At 40.3% G+C, this 13,962-nt stretch overlaps 1 protein-coding gene across 1 annotated transcript in view; it reads left to right on the forward strand.

The window, feature by feature from the left end:
- Positions 1–13,568, forward strand: part of kcnn3 (potassium intermediate/small conductance calcium-activated channel, subfamily N, member 3) — a 61,641-nt gene extending 48,073 nt beyond the window's left edge. The window contains exons 8-10 of the mRNA XM_026183934.1: positions 7,936–8,063; positions 9,208–9,277; positions 10,703–13,568. Coding sequence (XP_026039719.1) covers positions 7,936–8,063; positions 9,208–9,277; positions 10,703–11,122 — 618 coding nt within the window. The 3' untranslated portion in view covers positions 11,123–13,568. The remainder of the gene's footprint in view (positions 1–7,935; positions 8,064–9,207; positions 9,278–10,702) is intronic.
- Positions 13,569–13,962: the final 394 nt, after the last annotated feature.

Here is a 13,962-nt window from a genome sequence, read left to right on the forward strand (position 1 = left end):
CAAGCATCCTTCAATATTTTGTTAACTTGAAATTCACTCCTGAGAGCAGGAGTACCAGATATTAACCCTGAAAAATATAAAGGACCAAGTTCAAGCAGTTTTTCTAGATAATGGAAATTTAAAATGGCCCTTAAAAAAACAATGCTGGAAAAACATAAAAAAACACCCCTACCTGAAATGTTACATAATATCTGCTGAAAAACAGATTTTTACCTTGGATTTTTTTCAAGCAAACCAATTTTTGTCAGTTGTGAAGTTTTTGGTTTGTTTTCTGTTTTTTTGTTTTTGCTTTCATAAATTGTAAAATTTGCTATAGAGACCAAAGATTCCAAGCTAAATATATCTCTGCTTTAAAGCCAGGCATTTTAACTCATGAGTCTTTGGAGATAGACTTGCTTTTGCAGCTAATCCCAATTGAGCATCCAAAGATTTGCAGTTTTTTGACCACAATGCTGTCATTTTTCAAATCAGGTGGTTTTCATTTTAGTTTAATAAGGTCTCAGTCACACTGGTCTAGAAATCAGACAGCAGCTCCCCTAAAATCTGTTGTCACTAGGGTAAAATCTGTATTCCCTGACCAGTTTCCAACATTTTCACTAAGTGTAAGCAGTTGTATACAGAATGGTAAACCCAAAATCTTGTGATCTTGTGATTGCTTTGGTTGCCAGCATGTTGTAATGGTTGCCCGTTGTTTTCATGGAAGGCACAAATTTGTCCACAGTCTGTCGCTAACTACTCGCCGATGGGTGGTGACATTGTTTGAAGTGCAAAGCAAACCCAAAACAGGGAGCGTAAAAACTGTACAGGCCTTACTGCAGCAGTCAAAACGTTTTAAAAGGCACAAGTTTTACTCTCTGTTTATGGTTTATGTTGCATTTTTTTTCCCTAACGTGGCATATCGTTTTTGAGTGTCTGCAGACAAGTTACCATTTTCCATGTAAACAGCAAGTGATCATGGAAACCTGCTAGTGACCAAAGCAATCGTAAAAGGGTTTTCGATGCAACACCATATACCTCTTTGCAACCAATTTCTCTTAGCAACAGAAGCAACTTGCAAATTCTCTAGTAATTCCTCTAGTAACCCATGATTACCACGGGATTACTGACTGGTCTCATGGCCTGTGTGAATAGAGGGCTTAGCAATTCACAGCGACTGCCACCAACCTCCAGCAATCACGCCCAAACAGTTGGGTATATATCTTTTTTCCTAGCGACCAGTGTGATTGGGGCTTAATTATCAAATTAATAGCTATTTAAATTTTGCAGCAGTACTCAGTGCTTTGAGCTAACGTTAGCAGTTTTGCTAAGTGTTTTACCACCTTGCCTGTAGAAACTTGGCTTTTGTTTGTAATGTTCAAAAGTTTCTTTGTTAGTACAGTGAATGTGAGTTTTTGGGCCTGCTGACAGCCTGGTGAAACGGTGTAGCCTGATCATATTAGCATGATCAGTTTAGCATTTAGCTCAAAGTACAGCTTCACCGCGCTGCTAGCTGGCCTAAAGATTCTTGTTTCAGCAGGTTACCTTAATTTGCATTCATACTCCTCATTGAAATGCAAATTCATCTTCACCTCTTCAAGTGGCAGACAGTGTACATATCAATCATTTTTCCATTAGTTTTTTAGCCTTTTCAGCTTTTCTGCTAAACTCGATGCAGATCAGGTTATGTGGAGGCTGTGTGGTTTGTGTAGCTGGTAATTGTGACCGTAAATGTGCTAAATACTATAATCAAATGAATTTTTATCGTTTATTCAGCTAACCTACAATTTTTTCACAATCCCCTGGTAATTACAAAAGTACCTGCTGCGGTACATGTGTACCTTAAGTTTTAAAGGTTGAGGAAAGTCACATCAAATCCCAAATTTTTAACTGGTAGCTAAAAAAGTATTGTATTTTTTGTCACACTGATCAACTTTATTAGCCCCTCAAGCAAAAAGATTATATTCATATTTTAAAGCAAATGCCATCATCATTAAGGGTAATTCATGATCTTAATAAACCCGCTCATCAAGTAACGGAGGCCTCCTAGAGCAATATGCAGCATGCTGCTTGGTGACATTTCCCTTCAAAGGGTCTACGGTTTATGCTGCGGTAATTGTCTCCTGCCCTCTATCACTGAGAGACCAATGATTGAAGCTGTTGTGTGCACATTGATTTACATAGCCGGGGCCATTCTTTGCCACATCTTTGTACCAAGAGAATACAATCAGTCAAAGCTTTATAATAAATAATGCAACAATAGCTTCAACATCTTGCCATCATCATATGTGCGCACACACACAAACAGACAGGAAAGCACACAGTCTGTCTTTCTAACTCACTGCAATGCTGTCTACTTCCCTTTGAAGGATTAACAAGAATGTCAATTAAATGCCAGAGAGACGCTCTTAGCTGATCTGAACGAGGTGTTGTGCAATCTAATGTAATTTTGTAATGTTGTCTAAAGAATAGGGTGTGGTTCATCAATAGCATGAAAATCTGAGCCCAAAAATCTCGCTGTAACTTTTCCTTATGATTTTGACACTTTTTGACAATTTTTTGAATCCTTTCTATTTTCATGATTGATGAATACTTGCTGCTTTCATCCTCGATCAGTTTTTTATGCAGAGCAATGTCAAGACTGAAGTTGATATTTTGAACCCCTGTGCAGTGCACATTGCGTGTGGAGGGCCTAATAACCTTATCGGGGAGAATGATTTCCTTCCAAAGACTGATGCACCGAGTTAATTTTCATGCAGTGCTCAGTGAAGTCTCTCCATCTGATAGGATTAATGCAAATGTTAATTAAATAGCAGTTAATCTAGTCCTTAAGTTGACTATGTGTGTGAGGTGTGATTTGTTGTTGTTTGATGCCAGGACTGTTTTTTCTTCTCGATTCTTGGTTTGTTGCTGCTGTTTTTTGTGGCTGTGTACTGAAGCACTGGTTGATTCAGAGCACTGCTGGAAGCCCATTTGGTCAAAATTTCACCCTCAACTTTCAGAGAGCTCACTCAACACCAAGAAAAGCAGGACATGCTTGCTCAGGCGCTAAGTCAGTGGGCTAACATCTCCTTCCTTTTGATGGCGCTACGATGTCAAATTCCAGTGTTAAATTCCTTTTATTGAAGCAGTAAGCCAGTTGACTGTGTGACTGTGGCTGACACCGTCTGTATCTGAGGTCATTACTTTTTTTTCAGGCTTTTAAACTCTCGTTCCAAGTTAGAAGCTGGAAAAAAAATCTTTCTAGAAATTTGCACTCGGGATGCATATTCTGCTTTCACACTGGACCACTACTTAATTCAGGGCACTTTTACGAGTCCCTCCGGCACATTTCAGAGCTTCGGCCTGTCTGAATATTCAGAGTGCACTCTGGACTCTGGCCAAGGAGGAGGTGCCGCAGTGCCTTCCAATGTTTACACCAGTAGCCAAATGGGAGCAATCTAACCCCCGAAGATTTCCACTAAGCTAGCTTCCACTCCACATAATAAAAATAACTTTTAGCAGCCTTTTCATTTATAAGCATATCGTTATTCATTGTTATTATAGTCATATTGTGATGGTGACAATTCATTCAATGCTCCACGAGTGCATTTACATATCTCATTGATGTTTTTTTTCAGTTTTTGCCAGTTGAACTTGCACATGAGCTTCCTTCTAATGTAGAAAATGTGTTAGCCCCCTAATAAGATCCAGTGATTATTTTAACTGTAATTTAATGTTCTGTGATTTTATTGATTTGTTTCACCTTTAACTTGAGCCTAAGGGCATCACTCTCCTTTGCTTTGGATGCTGAAATAGTGATTATTGTCCTTGTGTGTGGCCATGTTTGTGTCTGCCTAAGTGTCTCCTTGTCCCCTTGTCAGTGTGTCTGTGAAGGGAAGGTCAGAGCAGGTAAGGCCACGTGTCACAGTGGCACATGGATGAGTTTGTTGCCAAGGCAATTCGTCTGTTTGTTTTCTGATCACTGGAAAAACACCATTGTGTGTCCAGCATCTCAGAGCCTAATTACATGCACAGGTCATTAACCCTATAAGTGCTAGACTTTTATTTAAATGTCCAATTGAGTAAAAATCTCCAGTTCTACTCTACAGCTATAAAACTGTAGGGCCAAAATTAATACATTTAGAATTAATTTTGATATATAATGTTTCTGCATCTGTGAGACTTGAAAATATCCAGCAAAAAAAATTATTATCTCTCAAAACTATAAATTACTAACATGACATGATAGTTTTACGCAGTTGCTGCACATTTGTCGACTGCACATTCATTATGTGAGTCTCCGATTCCACCACATCCCAAATATGCTCTGTTGGATTGAGATCTGGTGACTATGGATGCCATTTGAGTACAGTGGATTCAATGTCAAGTCAAAGAAACCAGTTTGAGATGAATGAAGCTTTGACATTCTGAAAGCAGCAATCAGAAGAAGGGTACTCTATGATCATGAAAGGGTGGACATGGTCAGCAGCATTAGCTGGGCAGACTGTGGTGTTTAAATGATGTTCAACTGCTACTAAAGGGCATAAATTGTGCCAAGAAAATATCCCCACAACATTACACCACTACTTCCAGTCTGAATCACTGACTGAAGCCAGGATGGATCCATGCTTTTATGTCGTTTACACCAAATTAAAACCTTACCATCTGAATGTCACAGCAGAAAGCAAGACTCATTAAACCAGGGAATATTTTTCATATCTTATGTCCAATTTTGGTGAGCCTGTGTGGGAATTTTAGCATCAGTTTCCTGTTTCTACCTGACAGAAGTGACACCGGTGTGATCGTTTGCTGCCCAGAGATGCTCTTCTGCATACCCTGGTTGTGTTTTCTTTTTTAACTCATTTTTACCTTCCTATCTGCTGAAAGCAGTCTGACCTCAGACATCACCAAGACTTTTTCAACTAGAGAACTACTGCTCGCTGGATATTTTCTCTTTTGCATGCCACTCTTTGTAAACTTTAGGGATGGTTGTGTAGTAAAATCAGAGTAGATTAGCAGCAAATCTGGCACCAAGAACTGTGCTAATTTTAAAATCACTTAAATTCCCTTTCTTCTCCATTCTGATGCTTGAACTTCAGCAGGTCAACTTGACCATGTCTACATGCCTGAGTATATTAAGCTGCTGCCGTGTGATTAGATATTCCCGTTAATGATAGGTTCACAAACAGCTGAACAGGTGTACCTAATAAAATAGCCAGCGAGGTTTTGTAAGTCAGTGACACTAATGGTGTTGAACCTGGTCTAAAAATTCTCAACAATTCTACATCCATTTTAGTCTCAGCAGCAATAAGAAGCTGATTTCATTTTAAGTGAAAGTGCCACACTTGGCAACCTTTGAAAATGGCAGTGGTTGTGTCTTTATAATCCTGGTATGTGGACCTCCAGGGTGAAAAAGGTTGAGTCTTTCTTGGTTTAGCAATTTAGCTTTACCTCTGATCTTGTTTCCAACTGATGAGAAAAAAAAAAAGTCTATTTCTCTTCTTCCCTTCTTTTCCCAGTTTTGGTATTTCAGTTAATGTTTATTTAGTAAATGGAAACGTTCTGTTTTTAATGTACTATAAACTGGGATTACATATATATATATAGTAATTTCAGTAAAATGTTTCTATTTCTGCTGATTAATTTATATTCTGCAACATGTCATCAACTGCCTAGCATGCTGAGAAGTGGGAGCCCCATGCGTTAACAGACTTTGCGTGTACCTGCCATAAGGTGTGCCACACAGGGGAGCAGCCAGAACAGATCTTTGACCCAAACCAGCCAGATGGCCCTAACATGGTTGCCCGAGTACAAGCCATATGGTCCAGGAATGGCTGCCGCTGCTGTCATTTGGTTTCTCGTGGCGTATTCTTAGCGGTTCATGTTGAGTCTGTTAGCTTTGTTAATGGAGTAGCTGACTTTGCATCGATATCGACATTGATTCACAGGAGGAGAGAGACAATTAAATACAGTGTGCCACCGGTGGTGGTGGGGTCTTTGCAAAAAATACACAGTTGGGTTTCATTTTTTGTTTCCAGGATTTAAATGATGCTTTATAATCATCTGCACAAAAAAGAAAGAAAAAAAATGTCCAGCAGCGGTAGACTCCCTCTGCACTGCTGGACCTGTGCTTGAAAACTGTGGAAAAACTTCCGCAGCCTGCCATTCAGTCAGACACAAGATGCCATCAATCATCATCTTTCACTCACCCTGCAGCCATTAATCATGTGATAAACAAGATCTGGCATTTCAGTCTACCAAAGGGCCCACAGCTTTAAACAGTACTGAATGTGCTCTTTAGTGCCTGTAAAACAAAAAGAGAGAGAGAGAGCAATAATGAACTCTATTTATTCCAACATAATCTAAGTAAGTTAATACTAATTAATCTTACATGTATCCTTCAGCAGCATATCTAATGTAATGTAGTTTAGATGTAGTGTCTCAAAAAGCGCTGCTATAAACATGTTATATATAAACAACATTAGCGCCCCCGGCCTATTAAACAGCATGTCAGGGTTGTGATGGCTCTTTAAGATCTTTGCAGGTCTGTCACTGCCTGTGTTTGCCACACGGTTGGGAGGTCTGTAATCCCATTGATGCATACTGGAAGGTGATGCTTGCACATTCAAATTATGTCATTCCATGAATTTTAACATAAATGTGTTTTATTTTGTAGGGTTACTGTAAGTTTTGTTCTTGTGTGTTTTTTTTTTAAATTAAGCAGAATAAAGGTTTTGGGTTTTTTTTATCTTTACTGTCTTTACAAATGGTGGATAACGTGTCGAATTTGCTGAATCACGGGGGCCTTATATATTATCTATAGTTCGCTCGATGAGCTCTATTTGATTTGACTTCCTCTGTGTTATTGAAAACACATCTGCAAGGCCCACGGCCTCCTACTCTCTTCATCTGTAGCCAATAGTGTGTGCGTGTGTCTGCATGTGTGTATGTGTAGGCGTGTATGTGAGTGAGCAGTCCTTGACTGCAGTGGATGGGTGCTGATTAGCCAAGCTGCCGGGGTCTTTTGTGCTCCTCAGACGGGGGTATAATTGTTCTTTGTTCAATGCTCAGCATCTCTTTGAAGTCTCTCATTCAATTTATGTCCTTACAGATTCTCTCTCCCTTCTCTATGGTGTCCACCCTCGCTTTTTTCGATGGGTGTCAGACCCCTGTGTTGTAATTACATAGCAACCTATAAAATACATGAAACATACAGGAACAAGTATGGAGCCGCGAGAAAGTAGAAGAATCCCGATATTTATCTATAGAAAATGACCAGAAACTGACATTTCAAACAGGCATTTTATTAAATCAAAGAAATCTCCCATTCTGCTGGTCCAAACAAATGAAGTGAAGAAAAATAACCGTCTTGGAGTGGCTCGCCACAACTGAGCATCATTACATAGGCTAATGTTCCTCCTCTGTAGAGATGGGGAATGCCTTTGACAGCTAGTTTGAGTGCAGTGACTGTGCAGCGATTGTTGCTTTCAGTTGTTGTCATAATTAAACAGAAGATCACTGGTTTTAATACACTGCGATGGTGCTGCGCTGAATTACTTCAGCCAGCCAAGATAATGCAGCCCCATTTGAATAAGTCTAAGATATAATGTGGCATGTAGACAAACCAAGAGAAGAGAGAAGTGTGTGTGAGGGGGAGACTCCTGTTGGTTCTCATTGCCAATCTCCCTAAGGAGAGAGCTGTTTATGCACACATGAAAAGCATTGGCAGGCAAGCCGGTATGTGTAGAGAGAGAGGGAGCATGAGAGAGAGAGACAGAGAGAATGAGGGCAGCCTCTAAGAAGAGAATGATGGTTTAGTGTTTTTTTTTTTTCTCTTTGCATAGATAATAGCAAAACCAGGGGAAAAAAGAGAAAGACGAGAGGGCTGGGCAAACCTGTTGCCAGTTTCAGTTGCCAAGGACCACCTGTTGCTAACAATAAGTGTGTATATGTGTGCTTATTCTTTTTTGGGAGCAGATAAAGAATGCAGCTGCTAACGTACTAAGAGAGACTTGGCTCATCTACAAACACACCAAGCTGATGAAGAAGATCGACCATTCGAGAGTCCGCAAACACCAGCGGAAGTTCCTCCAGGCTATACATCAGTGAGACCGCACCTCACACACAACTACATACACTCGCGCACGCAAGCACACCCGTGCACACGAGCACATGCGCATGACGGCGCTGCTGAGCTGATGAAGCCTTTGAAATCAGCTGTACTTTCTATCCACCCACAGGTTGAATCAACGCTGATCATCAGATAAAATGCATTAATCCCCGCACACACAAACACACACACACACACACGCATGATGTGATTCATCATCTACGAAAGGGCAGGTTCAATCCAGGCAAATACACTTGTGGGAATGGATAATCATGTGCATTGTGTGCTGTTAGAGACACTCCGATCACCCTGTCATCTCTCCCAAAAAGTGATGCTGCTGTTACAAGTGCTCAGAGTGTAATTCACACACATAAAGAAAAAGATTTTTTGTATATCCTCCGTCCAGCATCTAAATGAAGGATCTCGTAAATGTTTCCTGATCCTTTGATCTTTAACGGTTCAACTTCAGGACAATTCAAAAGCCAGAGTCAAGAGACGTAAGGCTGTGTTAAATCTAACATTCAAAGGCTAATCCTTATTCATGTGGACTGTGGACTGGCTGTGTCAACACAGCAACCGGGCTGACTCGATGGGAATAGGGGTACATTCTGTGGTTAAAATCTGTTAGCATAACAGGAGACGGGCTCAGCTGGGGGTGCAGTCTCATAAAGTCAGCCTCACAGGGTTTGTTTTATGAAAACACAGGTTAGTTCACCAATTATTGTATAGTGCTTTGAGAGTCCAATAGGCTTTTAATTGGACTAAAGTACAATGATTTTTTTTTATCAGATTTTTTGGTTTATTTCCCTCTAGGTCTTGTGCCCCAAAAGTTTTCCTTAATAATAATTATCTTTTAACTTTTAATGTTTCTTTTCCTGCATTCATTATATATATACAAATATATGTATTCTCTACTTCATGACAAGATTACTATGTTTCAGTCCACACTGTGCGCTTGCTGTTATTGTACATTCAAATCAAGGGACACACTGCAGGTAGAAATGAAGCTCAACTTGGCAAGGTGACCGCTCCAGAGTGGTGTTGTCTGAACCCTGAGGGATTAACTCTCTGGTCCAACCACAGCATATTTACCGGGTTTCCACCCTGTATGTGTGTTTTATGTGTGCATCTGTTTGCAGATTACGCAGCGTGAAAATGGAGCAGAGGAAACTCAGCGATCAGGCCAACACACTAGTGGATCTCTCAAAGGTGAGGCACACATCAGTGCTCTTCATTTTTGCATACAGGTTAGTCGCTCATACCTGACATGCTTTTGCTCCCCCCAAAAATTTTGCACAGCATTTCTCCGTTTCCATGCTGATCTGCCTGTTTCTGTGGCTTTGCGTCTCCTAGCAACCAGAAGAAGTGTTAAAACAGGGATGACTGAGTGAGAGAGTGAGGAGGAAACGAGAGGAGGGAGGGGAGTGCTCGTGTTTTTTCTGTTACTGTGTGGGTGTTTGAGTGAGAATGTAAGCGCACGTGTATGTGTGTGTGTGTGTGTGTGTGTGTGTGTGTGTGTGTGTGTGTGTGTGTGTGTGTGTGTGTGTGTGTGTGTGTGTGTGTGTGTGTGTGTTCTTTCAGAGGAGCGATGCCTTTAGCACCAAATATTTTGCAATTTTGCAATCTCAGTCTCAATTGGCCACTTGTGCATTTACCATGGTTACAGAGACAGGGATGTGTAAGGCAGGGACATTCTGTTGGCTTCCTTTCATCCTCTCTCTTCTCGCTCTTTTTCTTTCTTCACAGTGTTATAAAGCCCGGTCTAGTGTGATTTCTAATCCCTCTTAGTTTTTTTTTGTCATTTTTGCTTAGTCTTTCTCTTTCTGACACTTTACCTTATTCTGTAACCGTGGGTGACCAGTTGCGGTCTGTCCACAAACTGACTCACCTAAGTGTAAACATTTGCAGGGACAGGGGCAGGGCTGATGGGATTTAAAATACCCTCGTGAAGACAAAGACACTAGTTAAAATCGCATACAAAATATGTATGTATATGTATTGGCATATGTAATACACACAAAGTTAAAACAGCAGAAAAACATCACAATTAAAAAGTTTATTATTCATTTGGCATTGCATTGGTAGTTCTAGACAGACAGTCACTGCTCCAGATTTGTTAGTGGTTGCCCTGAACGGCCAGTTTTAAAGCTTTCTTACTAAGGTGGTTAAGCCGTGCTGAAGTGCTTCATTTACAACTGTGGGATTTCTTTGTATTGTCAGCAGGCTGTCAGTTGTGGAAACACTGAGGCATATTATTAAAATTTCACCTATTTTTACACCTCAGGCTGTTCATTTTTCATTAAAGTTTTTCAGAATGTACTTTTTATGCTAAAAGACGGGGAAAATGTTTCAAGCTGTTTTCTTTTTTTTACCTTTATGCAGTGGTTTTACTCATCCAGCACACTTCAGATCAAACTGGGCCGCATGTGACCCAGCTAAAATGAATTTGACATCCCTGCTCTACTTAGTGTCTCTCCTTATTCAATACCAACGTATTTTGTTTTTTTTAAAACAAGCTTTCATAGAGCGACTGTGTTATCTTCCTGTTTTTACGTGTTTGCAGTCTGTCTCCCTTCTTCAAAGTACGCCGTGTGCACTGACTCATCTCCCACTCTCCACTCTCTCCTTTCATAGATGCAGAGTGTCATGTATGAGCTCATGTCCGAGCTCAACGACCGCAGCGAGGACTTGGAGCGTCAGATGCTGTCCCTGGAGCAGCGGGTGGAGCAGCTCACGGCGGGCTTCAACGCCTTGCCCGCTCACCTGTCTGCAACCCTCAGCGCCCAGCATGCTGCCCTGGTTCACCTGCTCCGGGAGAGGGATGCAAGGGATGGTAGAGGAGGAGGAGGAGGTGCTGTGGTTCCACTGTCCCCTGCTGCTTCTTTAACCACTGCGCCAGCTTCAGTTTCTCCAGTCCAGGTCACAGCTCCTGCACCACCTTCAGCTCCGGTTTCTACTTTGGCGTTGGAGTCCCCTCTGTCGCCCCCACCCCTGAGCCCAGAGGGGAGCTTGGAGGCTAGCTCCAACCCCAACACGTGCACCTCTAGCTGCTGAGGACAGCTTTTTTTTTCTTTTCTTTTTTTTTCTTGGACCAGGAGAGGACAAATATGAGGAAAAATAGGGAGGAAGGACGAGGGCTGCGCTAGTCCTCACACTTCAGACTAAAGGAGAGAAATGGGAGATGAGAGAAATGTCTGGTGATCCTCGGAAACTAACGCTCCAAGAGGGAGGGAGGAAGACTATGAGGAGAAATAATGGGATTAAGATGGAGGGCCTGTATGAGTGATGAGACATGTTAGGGACTTTGGGGCGCTTTACTTGATGAGGGAAGGAGAAGAAAAATGGGGATAAAATGGAGACTCTAAAAGGTGTGAGGGGGAGGAAGGATGCCAAGAGGGTGAGAAATTGAGGTAGAGAGAATGAGGAGGACGAAAGAGAGAGGAGGAGAAATAACGAAGAATAATTATATGAACTCCTAAATGGAATCCACTCCAATTACTGAAGAATGCCTTTTATTATCTCTATCTCTCTCTCTTCTACGTCTCTCTTTCTCCCTCTCTTTCCTTCCCCCTTCCCAATCCCTCACTCCCGTCATCAGGAATTAATGACCATGACTTTTTATCCTTATGATGTATTTTCTATCTGAATGCTAATTGTGTATTAACGAGCATCCCTTTAACAAAAGGTTCGATCAATACGACCACGATTTAAAAAAATGAAAAATAAAAAAATAAATAACTAGTGGCATGCACCACACACACACACACACACACACACACACACACACACAAATCATGTCATCCACGCAATACGAGCTAACACAGCACAAACACAAATATACAGACTCTCACAAAGGCCCTATTTACGCTCACACATAGAAAATAATGCACTAGCCCACAAGATGATACTAAAAGCCAATACTGCCAAGCACATGATGCACTGTCAATCTCCATAGAGCACTGCCAAGCGATGTAGACACACTGTAAAAAATGTTCATCTTAACAATTTATCTTTTGTGGGTGTGAGCTGATGCAGTAGTTTAGACTTACGATGCGTAGTTGTGACATTTTAACTACTCAGCCGGGAGAATTGTAACCGTTCAGTGAACTACACAAATTATAGATCAAGCTGAAACAAGCTGATACAGAGGGACGTGAGTCATCATAATGTCTGTTTGTGATGATGAAGACAGTAGCTGATGGTAAAATAACCTAACACAACTACTACAGGACTTTATTACTGCATTTACAGAATTACAGATTGAAACGAACTGATGTTTAAAGTGTACTTTGCTGTGCTGAAATGAGACTGTGGTCTTGTTTCATTTCTGTGGACGTTTCGTATGACAGCAGCAGAAGGTGGACAATTAATAGTTGTATTAAGTGCATTAATACTGGGGCGGCTATTAGAAGAAAAATTAGCTTATTATACACATATTTTTTGTACTGGCATTTAAAAATGGTTGATTGATTTCTGAAGATACCCGTTAAAACAAACGCTGCAGAACTCTAAAGTTGGCTCTTTGCACAATCTTGATGCTCCACATTTAGTGCGAGTACTCGTTTAATGCCACTAAATTTGGGTGTTTTGACCCAAAGATCTACAGCAGATGCGGTTAGGTCCACAACTTGTTGTCTTTTTGTCTCTCCATGCCACCACAGTGGCTTAGAAATAAAACTAAAAACTAACTTTAAAAAAATGCATTAACTGTTTAAGAATTATCCACATTTGTATACACAGTCCCTCATTTTCAGAGGCTCAAAAGTATCTTGACAATTGACAAGCAGCTTCATAGCTAGGTGGGGCCTGTTGCCTTGTTATTTCATGACGTGATTCAAAGAGTGGAATTTCTATTTCATAGTTGTTCATGGTCATTCCAAGTGAGGGAGGTCGTCATTAGGCTTAAAAATTCAAAATAAGTCAATAAGTGTCAACTGCTGAGTGGCCATTCTTGAAAAGAAAGACAACAGAAAACAACTGAAATGGATGATGAAAGAATGGCTAAAAAACAACTTCACAGCATCTAACTGAGTCAAAAAAAAAAACTCTCACCAGGATGTACAGTAGGTGTATCACTGTCAAAGTCTACATCTGTAAGTTTGTAACTGTTAATCCAGAGGGTTTACAACAAGCTGCAAACCAGTGGTTACACTTAAGAACAAGTAGGTTAGATTATACTTCCTAAAAAAAACATCTAGAAATTAATATTTAAATAAAGATGAGCCTGTGGCAGAATTATGGGAAGAAAGAAGTAAAGAGAAGGAAAGAGAGAAACACCTATTGATTTGAAGATAACACATTATCTGTCAGAAACAGTGGGAGAAGTGTTGGTGGAACCCCATCACTAGTGTTTACTGATGGCGTGACTAACAGAAGTGGCAGGATGAATTGTAAAGTGTACAGGGCTGTACTCAAAAAGACATGGAGTATTCGTCAATGACCAAGTTATTTTTGATTGATTTATTGATTGATTGAATCTTTATTTTGAACATGTTGAAAAAGTATATAAAAAAATAGAATTAAAAGAGACAAATGAACAAAGCAAACAAAAGGAAAACGAGCAACCACAACTCCAAATAACGTCCATGTTCAAAAAGGAGCAGGAAGAAGCATAAGCTTATTTAATCCCACCCCTTTTCCACTATCTAGTATCAATAGACTACAGAAATACCTCCTTGCAATTACATTATATGTTGTGTAATTTTTTTTTTTTAATATATACACATATATGCTTCTATCTATCCATACATACGTATATACACACATACATATACACATTTTCAATAACCCCATTAACACCTGAAGGATACACAACCTACAATTATATATATATATATATATATATATATATTTAAATATACCCATGCCAACAAACCCGTGCATGCGCACACACA

Source organism: Astatotilapia calliptera, chromosome 11 (genome assembly GCF_900246225.1).
Source record: "Astatotilapia calliptera chromosome 11, fAstCal1.2, whole genome shotgun sequence".
In the NCBI taxonomy this organism is placed as follows: domain Eukaryota; kingdom Metazoa; phylum Chordata; class Actinopteri; order Cichliformes; family Cichlidae; genus Astatotilapia; species Astatotilapia calliptera.